The 18,674-nt window shown below is 42.0% G+C and overlaps 1 protein-coding gene across 3 annotated transcripts in view; it reads right to left on the bottom strand.

Annotated features, from left to right (window-relative positions):
* usp53b (ubiquitin specific peptidase 53b) overlaps positions 1-18,674 on the bottom strand; it is a 111,723-nt gene that overhangs the window by 2,691 nt on the left and 90,358 nt on the right. For all 3 annotated transcript variants that reach the window (XR_014603946.1, XM_084096506.1, XM_084096507.1), the window contains exons 13-17: positions 13,900-14,557; positions 13,758-13,819; positions 3,911-3,977; positions 2,285-3,096; positions 1,609-1,693 (exon numbers count right to left, since the gene is read on the bottom strand). Coding sequence is in view for 2 of the 3 variants with exons in the window: in XM_084096506.1 (XP_083952632.1) it covers positions 1,617-1,693; positions 2,285-3,096; positions 3,911-3,977; positions 13,758-13,819; positions 13,900-14,557 (1,676 nt within the window). In the remaining variant the exon portion in view is untranslated. The remainder of the gene's footprint in view (positions 1-1,608; positions 1,694-2,284; positions 3,097-3,910; positions 3,978-13,757; positions 13,820-13,899; positions 14,558-18,674) is intronic.

Here is an 18,674-nt window from a genome sequence, read left to right as displayed (position 1 = left end):
AAAACACTAAGAAGGCTCGACACAACATGAAATTTTGCTTGAAGCATCACCAGGGGCTCTAGACATGAACTCGAGCATTGAGAGCATTGTTTGTGTACACAGAGTTTACTAAAAAGAAAGAATTTGAACAACTCATTGTAGCTGTGTCTGCCGGCATTTTGACAGCCAAAAATAGTTGATGGTGATACTTCGGGCAAAGTTTCATTTTGTGTCGAGCCTTCTTAGTGTTTTAAAAATAGCGATTTTTGATGCTATCATAGAAGAGCCCCAAGCACTCCCATTCAAAAGGCAATTTGACCAAAAATGAATATACGGTCAAACTTAAAAGTGCCGTTTACATTATAATTATGCTTTTAAACGAAAGTTTGCCTCGGGTAGATTAACAAAAAGACCCTAGGTTGCATTTTGGCGTGAGTTATCCTTTAAATAAACAAATTAGTTCAATCAAATTAACCTAGTATTTAAAACTTTCTTTTTCTTTTGAGTTCACAAAACTGACACATTTTAAATAATCCAAATTGTTTAATTGTTTTGAGTTTTATTAACTTGTTTCTTTTCATTTAGAAACTTAAATTTAACTGAAACTGGGCTGGAATTTCTATTTCCTATAGCATGCTATGCCATGACATTCAAAAGGGAGAGTAAATAGTAAAATTAAGTGTTATATAAATTTATTTATACTGTATATTATATTTAATTTTTTTTTTTTTTTTTTTTCGTGCAAGATTAATGTTAAGTGCAGAGTTAGTGTTTAATGTTTTGCTATGCTAATTTAGAAGAGTTTCTGTTATGTGGGGTTCTTTGGCGGGTTACCATCATGGTGACATGAGCTTGGTTTGAGAATAGGTATGTTAAATGTTCTATTTTGCAGTACTCATTCAGCAATTGCTACGCTGTGCTAATGATATAAAAGTATTGTGTTACCATTAAACAAGTTAGCATTTACTGAATTAGCTTGTTAAAGCTAGCCAAGTTTCCACTACTAAATATATTTAAGATTGCGATTACATGATAATTTTAAGTTAAATTGAACTTACTCAAATATTTCAAGTTAAGAGCAATTAAAATGTATGAGTACAAAATAAAAATGAATCAGTTCTGCTTACTTAAACTTTGGATTTCTTAACTTAAAAGTTTTTTTTTTATGTAAATGATTACCACAAAGTTTTAGAGTTTTGCCAACTTATTTGTGTTTACAGTGATGCAGTAAAGTTGAGGATCATTATTTAGAACAGCCATTATGATTAAATAAATAATTTACTTTATAAAAAGCATTTGTCAGCATCAGTTATATCATGAATTAGCACTGAACAATTGTTTTATTGCATTTAATTCAGGTTAAAATCATTTATAAATATAGTTCATTCATGATAGATTAAATTTATTTTTTTTAATTAATACTAAATGTATTGCACATTGATAGTTTGTGTTATCCATTGCATTCACTAATAAACAATTCTCTTATGGTTCAACTTCAGTAGTTTATTGTAAAGTCTTAAGAGTTAATAAGTACATTGCTACAAAAATGTGCAATATTATTACTTGAAGAATTGTACTTTTTAAACTTTTAAGTTTAAAACAATATCTGAAGGTTTGGTGAGAACTTACCATAACTTTCACAAATATCCATGTTCATCTAGCCCTTTTGAAGTGACAGGGTGCCATTTAGCAGTGGGCTTATTGATGCTATTGCCTGAAAAGGACAACTAACTACAGTTAGTAAGTAACTAAATACATACACTACCATTCAAAGGTTTGGGGTCAGTAAGTTTTTTTTTTTTTTTTTTTTTTTAAGAAATATTTTTATTCAGCAAGGATGCTTTAAATTGCTCAATAGTAACAGTAAAGACATTCATAATGTTACAAAAGATTGCATCACGGTTTCCACAAAAATATTAAGCAGCACAACTGTTTTCAACCTTGATATTAATAATAAATGTTACTTGAGCACCAAATCAGCATATTAGAATGATTTCTGAAGGATCATGTGACACTAAAGACTGGAGTAATGGCTGCTGAAAATTCAGCTTTGAATTTTGCATTACAGGAATAAATGTAAATTTAATTAAATTAAAAAAATAAATAAATAACAGAAAACAGTTATTTAAAATTGAAATAATGTTTCACAATTTTACAGTGTATACTGTTTCTTGGTCAAATAAATTAGCCATGATAAGCAAAAACATTTAAAAAATCTTATCAACCCCAAACTTGTTTAACAAACTTGTTAAATATAGCAATATATCAATGAATGAATGAACAGCTCAGCTGAGCTCTAACATACCAGAGTCAGACTTATTTTTGGCACGTTCAGATTGGTTCTCTATGCGGCTTGACTGTCCCGTGTCTCTCCCGTCCTTAACAGCTCCTCTTGGCTCAGGCATGGAGAGGACCAACGGCCTCTGGTGGTGATACTTTAGTCTGTAGGTGTCTGTCATACAATTATCCACAGAGAAATAAGTGGTCAGTGCTACTCCAGATCCTGGAGACACTGAAGCAGATGGCTTAACCCACCCACAAGATCTTTCCTCAGGCTCGCTGGACACCTGCTCCCCTCTTTCCTGGTCAGAACATGATTTTGAGCTCATATCTGATGAGCTTGGGCATGTGCCATTGATTTCCATTCTCTTGTGTACTGCGGTGGTGTGCAATGATGAAACGCCACGGTCGGATGCTCTGGAAGCTGTCTGTGATGGCTCCTGTAAAATTCTGGGACGGAAGGGTGGAGTCTTTATCTCAATAGGTCGCTGTGCGTGTTTGGAATGAGTTGGCATTGATGGAGCTATTGCTGACTCTTCCCTCGGCTGCAAAGGGTAAATGGTGCGATTAGGACCCGGTGATTCGTGTGGAGCGACTTCACTGGTGCTAGAACGATAAGCACTGTCTTCCTGCTCTGAAAGAGGGTTAGTGAGTTCATCAGAACTGTTACACTCTGAACTGCTGATCTTGCCCAGGCGGCGCAGAAGGGGGCTTTCTGGACTGTGGTGCCATTGCATGGAAACTTCCTGTTGCTCTGCTTGTAGGTCGCCGGCCGGTAGGTCTTTCTCTGCGTAGCCCCCTTTCCTGGCACCACAGGATGAGTATCTAAGCTTCCTTCTGTGAAACATGAACACTCTTGTTTAGATGTCACCTTATTTCATCATATTTACATATTTCAGATATTTTCTTAACATACTGTATTGTCTCATTTAAACTAACAAAACGACGAACAACAATAACAACGAAAAAACTACAGAAATGGCCTATTACACAATTGCCCTATATACTTTGATTGTAAAGGAGTCAAAGTGTCCATGATTAAGAAGTGGATAAGTCATATAAATATCTAGTTCACAACAAACGTGTCAAATTTTTGGAAATGTACTGTTGTATAGATGTTGATTTTATATGGTTTCGAAAAACTTTTAAAACATGTTTAAGAAAAGTTTGCATTTAATGACTCAAATATCACAAATGTCATGTGGTATAACTTGTGTGAGTAATTTCAGTATATTCTTTTAATGAGGCTTTTTCTTCATTAGTATATCAACACAGTTACATCACCCTCACACTTATTTCATGCCCTTTAAAAAAATGCATTTTAATTCATAAATTAAAAACATAAGGTGTATTCAAGTCATAGTACAAATTGCATTTTAATGCTGTCTTGAAAAAAAGTTACAAAAAATAGAGGCATGTCATTGACCCATGTGCAACTGTCAATGCATTATTTGTAGGCATAAAAACAAGTTAGTAATCAACTGGATTTTTAATTTGTATTTAACCTTTCTTTGAGAGTTTATATTCTTATATATTTGTCTCTTTATTATTGTGATCAAACTGTGATTCAAATATCACCATAAAATGTTTTTATAAATGTGAACTGTATATTGCAACATATTTGCAGTGTAAAGACAAAGCCTGCAAATACCTTGAACTTGGGCTGCCTTTCATGAGATGTTCTGAGTTCTTTCCCTGAATTTTAACCAAATGTTTACCTGAGGAAACAAAATGCAAACCAATAATTTATTTTATTTTCTGAGACATAGAACAACAGGCAATAAAGCCTAAAATGTGGATTTTTGCATCTCTGCCATTGGTGTGTAGTGACAAAGGAACAGAACTGCCAAAATCCCCCTATCTGGATCACAGTGGGCACAGACACACTCACTAGGACACATCCTACTCACTTATTTATAAATAGACAGACTATTCATCTCTTTCCTGCCAACCTGCTGAGTTCCATGCGAGGATAAAGCCACAGGATACAACATGTGCTCTAAGTCTAAGAATTAAAGGCATTAGTTATAGAAAACATTTTACAACTGATGATATTTTTGTATTTTCACTTTCCTGTACTCCTGTATTTATCTCTTTACTGAATGTGTGCTGTCCTACTGGCACATAAGCTTCTTTTTTACTTTACTAAGAATGGGATTTAAAATTCCATGACTTCTGGGAAACCAAGATTCGGAAATAGTACATGCAGGTTTTAAAGACAGAGATATCAAGGGGCTGCTTTTGTGACTGCTACACAAGACTGACGACAATGGTGCAACTAAGGCATTATAAAGAATTCGATTTATCTCTCTCTCTTCCTCCTACATCCCCATTTTCCAACCTAATATAACACTCTGTAGTGGGACGATGTGTTTTATATTTTAAGCTGCTTCTGTCTGTTTTTGCTCTCATAGAAGGAGAGAGAGGGATTTTCTCAGTTTTTGGCATGCTACCATGTGCTACCATGGAATTAGAGAGAATTACAGTTGCATAAAATCACAAAGTATTCAAAAACATGACAAAACTGTAGATGAGTCAGTTTTTTGGAATGACTCCAAATGCCATTCTATCTTTTGGGGTTTGATGGAGCTTAGTTTCATTTGTAGATTAAACTAAAACATTCTTTTGAGCACATGCTAATTTACAGGGTGCCAAGTGTGACCTGAAATGCTCATTCTGTGAATGAAATATGTATTTAGTCCATGAAAGGGGGTTAAAAATTATGTTCTCCACAGAATGAGCATTTTGTAGTGTGCCAATTCATGAAATGTAATGTAGATAGTTCCCCTTCAGTCGATCAAGTTCGACGTCACATCAGAACCAACCGATGAACTGGGATTTCGCCTGAGAGCTAAGGGTGGCCCCCTCCGCTCTCACTCAGCCTCAGCAGCAGCCTCCACCCAGGCCACAGCGTGGAGTAGGTTGTAGGAATGCTGCCCAGCCCGTCCAGGCTCCTGCCAAACCAGGCGGTAAGCGTAAGATCAAGTGGCCCTGAGACGGGCGACCAAGAAATGGAGGGAGCAGCTCTTCGGGAGATGGTGACCGCATCACTCCCTTCCTCGGAGGAAGGCCGGATGGAGAGTTTTGTTTTTGTTCCGCCACTAGCCCCACAGTCAGCGGTACCCAATTTTTAAATCTCTGGGTCCCAAGAGGTTGGTGGTGCGCGACGCTATGCCTTGCCACCTTTTCTGTCGCCAGTGGGCAGCAGCGTCTCCTCACGCACCCTCTGCCCAACCATGGAACCAAGTAAGTGTTGCACTGCGCACTCAGACCCCACTTTGGGACGCTATGCCTTCCAAGTTGGGCCCCTCGTTCCACTTCGCTGCCCCACAGCAGGTACGTCTGTGGTTCCTCTGACCCCCCACTCCTCTAACACACCGCAAGCTGTGGAGCTTCCAGCTGAGCTTGCATGAGTTCCATGCGAGGATAAAGCCACAGGATACAACATGTGCTCTAAGTCTAAGAATTAAAGGCATTAGTTATAGAAATCATTTTACAACTGATGATATTTTTGTATTTTCACTTTCCTGTACTCCTGTATTTATCTCTTTACTGAATGTGTGCTGTCCTACTGGCACATAAGCTTCTATTTTACTTTACTAAGAATGGGATTTAAAATTCCATGACTTCTGGGAAACCAAGATTCGGAAATAGTACATGCAGGTTTTAAAGACAGAGATATCAAGGGGCTGCTTTTGTGACTGCTACACAAGACTGACGACAATGGTGCAACTAAGGCATTATAAAGAATTCGATTTATCTCTCTCTCTTCCTCCTACATCCCCATTTTCCAACCTAATATAACACTCTGTAGTGGGACGATGTGTTGTCCTCTTCAGGGAGAGTAGTGTTGCCCAAGACTGACCCAGAGCTGACGACTATGCTTTCCTGGGCCGCCAAGAGAGTCTGGCTCATGTGGAGGCCTCCGCCGTGTCCCAAACCCTCAAGGTTGGGCGATTTGTTTCTCGGGGCGGCTCGTGCTAGTTCCCAGTGCTCCACCCCGGTACTTTTCTTTCCGGAAGTGCACGAAGAGGTTACCAGATCATGGACGGCACCTTGTTGAGAGCTCACTCTACCAGAAGTGTTGCTTCCACCTGGGCGTTGGCGCACGCCGCCTTGCTAACAGATATATGTTCAGCTGCGGGCTGGGCCACACCCAAAACATTTGCTATATTATAGTTTTTGTGTAGTGCCGGTATCTTTCCGTGTGCTCGCTTCAAATAGCTAGTAACACCGGAGACCCCGCTCAGTGTCTCGCTTACTGCTCCATTCCACTCCTAAAGACCGGATAAGTGCGCTATTCTGCTCCAGTAGAGTTCCCCAGTTGGCGAGCCCTGTTGAGTTCCTCCACCACCACCATCGGTGGTCAGACGAGGGGGAGCGTCCGACGCCAGGCCTAACACTTGTAAGTGCGCCCAGTGGTTGAGCCCTGTGCTAGGCTAGGTGCCCATATATTGTATATATCCCTATGGTGATCCCATATGTGTATTCTTCCATGGTACAGCTTCCCTGATGGCGAGCCCGTGTCTTTCCCTTGGCAGAGTCCGCTCTGCTGTCCCTGCCGGCATTGACTCCTCCCTAACTAGGCCGGAGCTACCTCAAAGACATTCCATATGTTGCACTTCCCTAATGGCCAGTCCATATGTGTCATTTTCACATGATATCTCCCTACGGGTAGGATGTGGATTCCGCAGCATTGTTTTCCAAAACTTGAGAGGGGGCGCTTTTCCAGTGTTATCCAATAGTCTCACTAAATAAGTCATACGGAACAGCAGTGATTGACCCTCTCGGCATAAGCCCTGCCTCATCTTCCGCCCCAGAAGGTGTGGGGGGATTAGGAGGCTTATGCAGGGCGCTGATGCATGCAGGACGTTTTGGTTACATATGTAACCCTCATTCCCTGAGGGAGGGAACAGATACGCCATGTCCCGTCACCACAGTTGCTGTCCCACCGCTGAGCAGCCGGGTCACCAGCTCAGCTCCTCAGCGAAAAAACTTGAATGTGCACTGCATCTTCGCAAATCTCGCATGCCAATGTCCATTGGCTCATTTAGTTTACACTCGAAGGTGATTGGGCTCTCAGGTGAGATCCCAATTCGTCTGACGTGACATCTCCATTCCCTCCCTCAGGGAATGAGGGTTACATACGTAACCGAGACAGGACGGGAACGAGACACTGCATCAATAATGCTTTGGGAACGCCTCTGCGTGATTGCGTCTGAAGCACATGTGTCAACTAGTCCAATGGCGAGACCGAACGTCACAGGCAGGTGACGTCACGACTAGTAAAGCATAAAAGCACATCCAGAATGACCGGTGTTAGCTTCAATTAGCCGAAGCAAGTCAATCACAGGGACGAAGGAAGTATGGCAAGGTGACGCAGCATATTGATCCCTTCTCAGGGAACTATGGTCACATATGTAACCTGAGACGTTCCCTTGCGAGGGAACTCGCACTGCGTCAATGCCGCTTTGGGAACAATAATGCCCAAATGCCATGCTTACAAGTGCCTGTCCCTGTATATACTGAGAGCGTTACTAGGACATAAGCACCTGTGAACCTGGAGAAGCACCCAGGTCGAGGTTGCAGAACCTTACGAATGTGAGTAGAGAGGACCAGCCAGCCACACACAAACATCTTGAAGGGAGACGCCCGAAATTTAGGTCTTGGAGGCCGCCATACTCCTAGTCGAATGAGCTCTGACAGCTAAAGGTGAATGGTGACCAGAAACCTCATAAGCAAGATGAATAGCCTCAACTATCCATCTGCTAACTGTCTGTTTTGACACAGGGGACCCCTTTTTAGGCACAAAGGGCAGCTCTGTGGACATAAGTATCCAGCGCTCTCACTGGACACACAAGGTTCAGCTTTCCTGGTCCTGATCTCCGAAAAGAGGAGGACAGAAGGCTTGCAAAACCTTAGGGACATAGCCCGGCTTTGGGTAAAGGAATGCATTGACCATCCCTGGTGCAAACTCAAAGCACGAGGGGGTTACCGACAGGGCCTGAAGATCTCCTACTCCCTTTAGAGAAGATATGGCTAGAAGGAACACAGTTTTTAAAGTCAGAAACTTATCTGGAACGGGGCTCGAAGGAAGCCGCAGATAGACCTTCTAGCATAATAGCCAGATCCCAAGCTGGAACTCTGGTACAAATTGTAGGCCTCAGCCTCAAAGTGCTACGAAGGAAACATGTTATTAACGGGTCCTTCCCCACAGATAAACCACCCAAAGGCACGTGGTAAGAAGCTATGGCTGCCACGTACACCTTTAGTATGGAATGGGATAGCCCTGCAGAAAAAATGACTTTGCACAAAACTCTAGCACTGAACCATCAAACCAACCGGGCAGTTTACTGGATCCCACTGTGGCATTCTGCACCAAGAAGTAAAAACTCTCCACTTTAAGGCATAAAGTTTCCTTCTGGAGGGAGCTTTGGAGTGAAGTATAATCTCAACCAGGCCAGCTGACAGTCTTGCCTGGGCCCGGGACGAGATAATCATAGATGGGCCCCCCCGCACCCAGATCTCTCCTTTTCCCTTGCTCTTCCTCTCCTGTTCCTCTGCTCTTCCTCTGCTCTTCCTCTCCTCTCCTCTCCTCTCCTCTCCTCTCCTCTCCTCTCCTCTCCTCTCCTCTCCTCTCCGCAAAAGACAAGTAACTGTAGAAGTGCAGTTTATTAATAGTATGTTAACTAATGTAGTTAACTAGAGTTTAATAAACGGAACATTATTGTAAAGTGTTACCGATTTTTTATACACCGATTCAGACATCTCGTGAGCTCAGTGTTGGACAGATCAGTTGTTTTAACCAGTCATTAAAGTGAATGGTTCAAAGGAGTCATTCGTTTGCATATAGGATGTGTCATTAGTGGACGTGTAGCCTACGGCACGCATTGTGTGATTATCTCGGCAGTTTAGGACATCGCACAAGATTTGTGTCAACACAGAACACATTTCATCACTGGATAGGTTTTTTAGTTTACTGAAATTGTGGTTTATGTCAGCTGAATGGGCAGAACGCTTTTTAGAGAAGATAAGGCAACGTTTTTTTTTAGCACAATTCACTCCCCGCGGTAATTCAGGAGAAAAAATCGAAATGCTCCACGTGAAACTGCGGTCTTCCGACCTTTTACTAGCATGTCAATTGATTTGAATTAATATGCGCGAGGGAGAGAGAGCAAGACAGCGCTCAACTTCTTGTTTGAAGACGTGAGAGTGCACGCGCGCTGCCGGGGCACTCTCTCTGCTCGTTATGCGCCCTGTCAGGCACAGCAGTCATTCTATTCTGCATCACTCACCGATCAAATAAGGCTTTGGCTGGACAAAAATTAGCTTTGGCGGCTGCCAAACAAATTTTTATGCAAGAAACCCCTGACAAGGCTCGTAAACGTTGGCTGCGCTGTTTCTTACCTTGCTCTACGTTGACTTTACAAGTTCCACCTTCACCGTCACCACCTTTTTTTAAAATATTTGTTTCGAAAATCTCTAAGGCTTCTATTTTCTTCTTCTCTTCTTCTCTTTTCTGAGCACCGGACTTGTGCTGACCGGACATTTTTAGCGTACTGAACTTCAAATCAAATGACAACATCAAATTTTGATCAGTGGCCAAACCAATTTTGTGTTGGGGGTGGGGGAGGTTCTTGGCCACTATTTCAAGGACAATTAGGAAGAAAACAAATAAAAAGCTTTTATGTAACTCAAATATTACATATTTTTTCCACAAATAGGCCTATTTTAAATCTTTAAAAAAATTATTCCATAATTTAATGAGGGCCCAGTTCGGTGACCTGAAGCGAACTGGCAGGAAACAACCGACTTGACTGCTTTTTGACCCTGCTAAGAGGGTGCGAGCTTGACACAACCCCTTGTGATGGACCTTGAGTAATAAGCTCACTGGAAACCGCTGCGCCTCAAGGCACCAAGGGTGGCGAGGTTGGCAGAACGGCCCCCTGATGGCACCAAAGGGATTGCGGGCACCGTATACTTAGGTGTACACCGCTCCACCCAAGGTGGGGCTGCCCTCAGAAGTTCGACACCAGTGGCGTCAGGACGAGAAGAGCGGTCCTCAGATCCGCCTTCTGCTTAGGAGGCTTCGGGTGAGAGTGTCGTCCCAAGCCCCATGATTTTTGTGGAGGGGCATGAGACAAATCTGTGGCCCGACACAGCTCTCCAACAGTGTCGGGTCCTACCCCTTGACGACAGAAAGTTTGCTTTTCGGACGAGCACCTTGTTTCTCGGTTGGCCAATAAATGTTCCACTAAAAATAAACATAATAAATGCAAATAAATGCTGTTAATTGAACCTTCTATTCATCAAAAAATCCTGAAAAAATTTCACCATTTCCACAAAAATGTTAAGCAGCAAAATGGTTTCAAAATGTATAATAATGATAAGAAATGTTTCTTGAGCACCAAATCAGCATATTATAATGATTTCTGAAGGATCATGTGACACTGAAGACTGGAGTAATGATGCTGAAAATTCAGCTTTGAATTTTGCATTACAGGAATAAATGTAAATTTAATTCAATTTAAAAAATAAATAAATAACAGAAAACAGTTATTTAAAACTGAAATAATGTTTCACAATTTTACAGTGTATACTGTTTCTTGGTCAAATAAATTAGCCATAAGCAAAATTCATACTAGGTTCATACAGTATAAGCATCAAAACGCACAACATCGGTACAGCACATGTGCTAACTGCTAGGCCAAGACTATAACATAACTGTTGATTGTAAAATATTAAAGAAGCAAATTAACTTCACTGGCAAATTTTTTTTTTTTTTTACAAATTGTAACAAGAGATGATGCTATCAATAATATTATTGATTTGACTGCACTGACACTATCGGACGAGAACAAAACTTGAACTGAAATTAATTTCTGTCATGACAACTTTCGGAGTGTTTGGCATTGTAATTGGTATGCCAATGTTGATCTATTTGGTCTTGACAGAACAGAACTGCTACACTGCTGTTGTTATTGCTGCTGCTGCGAGCAAGAAAGACATGCTGCTGTTGTACAATATAATATGCATGAATTACCGATAGCATATGTATACACGTGGAGCTGGGGAAGGTGGAGGGTTTCTGAAAATATGCTGCACTGCTACAGCAAATGCTAACTAAATATTTAAAGGTGGAGCACACAAGCTTATTTGCTATTGATAAAGCAGGAACCAATCAGCTGTGCCCTATAGAGAATGATGTGATTGCAAGCAGATTAAGTTAAAGGTCCCGTATTATGCCCCTTTTCACAAGATGTAAAATAAGTCTCTGATGTCCCCAGAGTGTGTATGTGAAGTTTCAGCTCAAAATACCCAACAGATCATTTTTTACAGCATGTTTCATTTTTGGGGCACAGAAAAACGCGCTGTTTTAGTGTGTGCCCTTTAAATGCAAATAAGCTGCTGCTGGACAGCACAGGGGGCGGAGCTTCATGAGCTCGCGCTCAGTCTCTCAGGACAATTTCATCTCACGGAATGATGATAATATCAGAAACTCTCAGTAACGGTGTTCATTTCGAGTCGGACAATAATGCCTACAGAGTCAGAGTGCTGTATAGAGATGAAACAGGTATAGTTTAGTAGTTTAATTACGGTTATTATAACGTATTTGTCATCTGCTTGTATGTATCCATTATTTATTAATAGCCTACAAGTCCGCTGTCTGAATGATGATCAAACATATACTAATGAGTTTAATAAGGTTTATTATACATCACACAAAAGATGAAGCGTCAGTTTTACTTCAGAAAATCACCGTAAGAGCTGAGTAAACACAGTAAGTTATAAGAAGTGCGCAAGTACATAAACGAATTTCGGTAGAGTTGAGGGAGCATTCCTGTGGGTGGAGGTTAGTCAAAAAATGGTTATAGTGACGTCATTAAAGAAGGAAGTAGAGGGATGTAGTCCAAACGGGCCGTTCGATGTAGGCGACTTCTGTTAAATAAAATATCTCGCTTGGCATTGAACTTTGAGCTTTATAATTTTACAGATATTATTTATGCTCTAACAGCAACATTACACACTAACTAAAGTTTGAAACATGGGATCACGAAGAACGGGACCTTTAAGCACCTATTAGCCTGCGCCATCTAGAGTTTCATGACAGAACTTTGTATTTAACTAATTTCATAATTGATGGACTTTACACAGTTATTGAACTGAACTGAAACAACAAACTGAACTGACTTGAGCTGAATAATGAAACTTTTGACTTTTTAGAGCTATTTTACAGCAGAATTTAAATTTGCCTCATATCTAAAGAAGCTTGCATCATTGATTTTGTTATGTTCCTGTTGTAACGACTGAGACAAATCAGACACAATTATTTGGTATATGTACCAAAAAAATCTTCAAACTTCACTCTGGGATCTGTGGTCCCATCCCCCCAAACAGGGCAAGACGGTCCTAGTTACCATGACCACGATCAGATAAGTTTGTTTTATTGGTGTTAAAGAATGTGGCCACATGCTCAAGAGAGAGACAATGGGAAGACAGAAACAATATTTAATACAGACTTTGCTGCATTAATCATAGATGAACTGATCTATAAATGAACATGCATCCCAGAAACTGTGTAAATGATTTACTATCTTGTGTACTATTATGTATATACCATGGTGTGTATTTTATTATACAACCAACCAACGGTCAATGTAACCTCACCTGTATCATGTCTCCTATCTAATTAATCCTCATTTAATGACTCACACTTTGATGTACATCACCTTCTCTTAGAATGCAGTGTGGGTTTGTTATATCTATCTGAGCATTAATGAACAGAAAAAAGGTAAGGCAGATGTCTAACGGACCCATCACAGACCCATCAACGAACTCAATTTTCAACCACTTCAAGAATTGTCCACTGCACAGACCATGCAAGTATCGATTTAATGAGGTGCTCTGAAAATGATAAGCTGATGGTTCTTTTCATAGTTAAATAGATCTTTTCCATAGTTCCATTTCCTGCTTCCGGTTCCATAACACTCACCATTTTACCTATGCATGTATGTATGTATGTATGTATGTATGTATGAATGTATGTATGTTTGTTTAGTTTAGTTATGTTTGCGATTTAGTTAATAAAACTTGTGCACAACATGTATTTGGTTCTGATTCTCTGCTTGCAACAAAGTCCCTTTTACGATATTGATCTTGTTACATGCTCTAAGCACTGTACATGCTAAGAAATAATTATTTTTCGGTGGCCATGAAAGATATGCTTTTCTTAGAATAAATAAATAATCAAAAGAGTTTGTTGGAACTGATTAATTGATTGTAATATTAATTTAGCTACCTCAAGTTAATCCAATTAACTGACCCAAATATTAATAACTAATCATAATTGATAATTATGAGTTATTATTAATATTTCCCCTTTGGGCTAATTTGTTACACTGTATATTACTGTGAAGCTGCATTGAAACAATCTGTATTGTATAAAGCATAATAGAAATTAAAGTGACTTGATGCCATGGCATATGGGTAACACTCACCGTACAGCGGAGAACGCACTGCCTCCATTTTTGAGTCACCTTGATTATTATGGCCTTGATCCCTGAGAAAATACACCACTGCATTAAGACCAAGGAATCTAAAAGAAAAACTTCACACCAATCTTTACTTAATTTATCCTACCTGAGGTGCTGTGCTTCTTGACTGAGTTTGAGCTCTTTGCCTGTGAAGTTCTCAACACCTGGTGAGTCAGGATTGGTGGAACCACTGCTCAACCTATCACTGCTCTCGTATCCTGACTCTGTCCTCTGGATCATCCAATTATCACTCAGCTGTGCTACATTTGCTCCATCTTTAGGTCTGGTCACCATCATCTGTCGCTGAGACTCCTGGGAGCTTTGACTTTCAGTCTCCAAACGTGAGTCATCTTCATAAATAGTCATCAGACCTTTTTGTTTCTCCTTCATCAGCCCTCTCTCATGGTCAAAGCGGCGGACACATCGAGGGCTCCCATGTTGTTGTTGCTGCTGCTGACGTTGTTCTAGTTCGCTCAGCACACGGTCCACATTCAGGACCTCTCGCACTGGTCTCCATGAGGGCTTGGACTTGCCACGCTCGGGGAGATTTGTGGACCCACGATGGCAGAGAGATGATGAATCAATGTGACGACTGGTGCCAGTGGCCATTCCCTGGTTTGAGCGCAACTCCTGTGGTGATACACGAACATGTACTGAAGAATGCTCAGGTCGAGAGACTCGTGAGGAGAAAGTTCTTTGTCTCTGGTCAGAATGAAACCTCGGGCCATTCTCAGGCGGAGAAGATGATAGAGTATATGTAATATCTAAAAAAAAAAAAAAATTATAAATATAAATATAAATATACAGTGGTTCAAAATGTATTTGGATACCTAAGCTACTTTAAATACATATAATATAATTTAAATAATGATTGTGAATATACACTTTTCAAGCCAAAGCATTTGACAAAAAAAGTTTTACGTGTAAAATTTTATAACAAACTGATATATTCTTCAAAATCAAGACATTTTCCGGTTGTCATATTTTATGACACTTAAGGGAAACTGACTCTACAAAAAAATGAAATTACCTTGACACCATTTTCAAATAATAGACATAAATGGCTGAGAAAAGTTTCAACATAAAACATAAAAAATCCCTCAACGTATTCCCTCCCATTTCAACGTAATTTGATTACATATGTCACTTGGTTTGATATTTTGTAATCTAAAGGAAATACATTCTGAAATTTTTAAGGGCCAGATTTACTAAACAGGGCAAATTAGCATGAGAGCGCAATTCCACAAATGCGCCAATGGGAGTGGCAAGTTTTGCGTGTGATCTACTGCTGACGCGCAAATTAAAGAACACAGACGCAGTCTAATCATTTACATAATGACCAACGCAATCTACCAAGAGCAGCGCAAATTAGTGTTGGGTCGCAAATAAGCAGAGCTGATGCTCATCAGGTATGGGTCGACACAGGCACAACTTGTTACATGTAATCTGACAAACACGTACACATACATAGGCCTATACACATACATAGGCCTATACCCGCCATGTCTCTCACAGTGGACATGCACCTACGATGACAATTTCAGACCCCTCCATGATTTCCAAGTGGGAGAACTTGCAAAATAGCAGGGTGTTCAAATACTTATTTTCCTCACTGTATATATGCAGATTTTACGCATATGCTTTTCTCAGGAAACAGCATGGTCTGCAGCAAATTAAAAATAACATGGCTTGGCAAACGATATGTTTGGATAATGTCTTCCTCTGGAATTCCAAAGAAATTAATACAAGTGGAAACTATTTTCTACCACGCACTCTCATGTGTTCTCTACGGTGTCTCCTCCTAGCAGCAACAATTGCAGCCATGTCGCAAAATGGGTTAAGACATGCTTTTTTGGGGCGTTACATATTGGCACAAATACCAGTAAATTGACTAGCGCAATAATTAGTATATAGCATTGCGTGATTCATTTAAATACTCTACGACCATAAATTTTGTGTCTGAAAGGGAAACTACTACAAATGCATATCCACTGCACTGCGTGACTTTAGTAAATCCAGATAGATTGTTTGCACTGGTGCAAGCTGTAAATAAATCTGGCTTGTCCAAATGCTGTTTAGGGACACATTAGATATAAATCATAGTTTCATGCTGTTTCTATTGATTTAAATGCACATTAATGATGTTAAATAATAGGGCAATATAATGTAGCAATATTTACTAATTTAGTTAATAAATATTCTAAAGTGTTCCCTATCAGTTCGGTCATGTTCGACGTAGTCGACATGTTGACTGATTGGGATCATGCTTAGGGAGCCTGTCATCTTCGAGTATTGTTAAAACGAGCCAATGCACATTGGCGTGCGAGAATTGCACCACACGCTCCGCCCTGCAGCGCTGGTATAAATACGGAAGTAGATGCATGCACCAGTTGTCTTTCGCTTCGGAGCCGATCTATGTCGATGTCTCTGAAGAGTGTTGTTGTGTACAACAAGCGAGTGTGTCTGTGTTCTTCTGGAAGACTCTCCCAGTGCTGGTGGTTTCTGCAGCGGTGATCGCGAGCTTCTGAGCTCTCAACTGCAGTTTTAACAGCATCAAATTTCTGTGTTTGTTGATGGTTGATTGAGGGCGAAAGAAGTGAGTGCTTCACTGTTACAGTCTTACTGTCAGTGTTGCCGCGGCCATTCCCCTGTGTGCTCCGGCACTGGTGACGGGTCCCATTTCCTGAAAGAGCAACAAGTGCGCGTTAGCGTCTTTTTCAAGATGCCATTCCATCCATGTGTTTCTGTGTGGTGTCCCTCTGATGGTCACAATAGTTGTATCATGTGTTTGGACTTAAAGCACGGTGTGTCAGCTTCTCTGGATGAGTCATGTTCCCAGTGCAGGAACATGACCATCGCGGTGTTGAGATCAAGACTTGCCTTCGTCCGCGAAGGTGGAGTCCCCATTCCCATGCCCTGCTCTAGTGTTTCTTTTTGGCCAACTTCCCAGATGAAGGCTGGAGTGCCGTGTGGGTTGGGTGATCTGAGGATCACAGTGAGGGGCTCCCCGCCCGGCAAAGCCCCGTGGGTCCCTCACTCCTCCTTCGCACCGCAGCCGGTGGAGCTCCCCGATGAGCGCACTTGTCCCTCTGTAGTGGACCGACCAGCCGTTTTATTCGGGGCCCCTCCAGAGGACAGGATGTCCATCGCAGCATCGAAGGGTGAGCTGGGCTCTGGAGATGACGACTCAGCTGCGCTGCCTCCCACTGGAAGAGCAGTGTTGACAGAGCCAGATCCAGAGATGGCAGCTATGCTAAAAAGGGCCGTCGAGGCGTTAGGGCTCGTGTGGAATCCTCCACCATGTCCCGAACAATCTCGGTTGGATGATTGGTTTCTCGGGGCCCCAGTACCTTTCTTCCATGAAGTGCATGAGGAGCTTACTAGGTCGTAGACCTTTCTCTGCCAGAAACTTTTCTCTACCCTTGACGGAGGAGCGGTGAAGGGTTACGAGGATATCCCTCCAGAGGAGCGGTCTGTCGCAATGCAACTGTGTCAGGCAACCACTACCTCATGGAAGGGGGATCCTCGTCTCCCCTATTAGGCCTGTAAGTTCATGTCGTAGGCACCATCACATCTGCGAGAGCACCCTCTAAAGATGAGGCATGCTTATGCCCTGAAGTGGAACCTGTTTGTTGAGTGGTGCTCTTCTCTCCAAGAAGACCCCCGAAGGTGTTTGATCACTTCCGTGCTTTCTTTCCTGCAAGATGGGTCGGAGTGAGGGCTGTCTCCCTACACCCTCAAAATGTGTGTTGCCTCTATATTAACGCACATCATGATGCATGATGGGGAAGCACAACTTGATCGTCAGGTTCTTGAGGGGAGCAAGGAAACTGAATCTGCCTTGCGCCCCCTCTTTACCCTCTTGGGACTTATCTCTGGTTCTACTGCACTGCAGAGACCTCCCTTTGAGCCACTGCAGGCAGCTGAGTTAAAAATCCTGTTTATAAAGAAACAGTTCTCCTGCTTTCTTTGCCTCTATCAAGAAGGTAGGGGACCTGCACGCATTTTCGGTCGACGAATCGTGCCTGGAATTTGGCCGGCCAACTCTCACGGTATCCTGAGACCCCGGCCTGGATATGTGCCCAAGGTTCCTACATCTCCCTTAAAACGGGACCAGGTAGTGAGCCTCCAAGCGCTGCCCCGGTGGAGGCAGACCCAGCCCTGGCTTTTCTCTGTCCCTTCCGCTCCTTGCGGTTATAACTGGACAGAATTCAAAGCCTCAGGACCTCAGACCAGCTCTTGTCTGTTACAGAGACCAGCAGAAGGGAAGGCTGTTTCCAAGCAGAGGTTGGCCCACTAGATAGTGCTTGCCATCATCTTGGTGTGTATTATCCAAGGTGCACCATGACCCCTGGGTGGTGAGCCTCTCCAAAGAGAGAGTGTAGCTCCTTCCTGGGCATTGACACATGTGCCTCGCTAACAGATGTTTTTAGGGCTGCGGGCTGGGCGACACCAACACGTTCGCTAGAAAAATAGCCTATGTGTTGAGTCAGTTGCTTCCTGTGGGCTCCCTTCACATGAAGCCAGTTTCACTGTAAGCCCGGTTCGAAGTGTCGGCTTGCTGCACCATTCCCCTTCTATGGACTGGATATGTGCGCCATTCTTGCTCCAGTAGAGTTCCTCTTTAGCTGAACCCTGTTGAGTTCCTCCACACCCTTCGGCAACAATCGTGGCGGAGCGTCCGATGCCAGGCCTAACACTCGTATGCACTGGTGGAACCTGTGCTAGGTTGGGTCCATATGTTGTGATCCCTACGGCGATCCCATATGTGTATTCTTCCACGGTACGGCTCCCTGCAATGAGCCCGTGTCTTCCCTGGGCAGAGCCTGCTCTGCCATCACTGACCAGTTGAGTCTCCCCCTTGTTATAGGCTGGAGCCAC

This window comes from Abramis brama (genome assembly GCF_963993115.1).
Source record: "Abramis brama genome assembly, chromosome: 2".
Lineage (NCBI taxonomy): Eukaryota > Metazoa > Chordata > Actinopteri > Cypriniformes > Leuciscidae > Abramis > Abramis brama.
The sequence above is the reverse complement of the archived record's forward strand: the minus strand, read 5'-3'. Positions and strand labels throughout refer to the sequence as shown.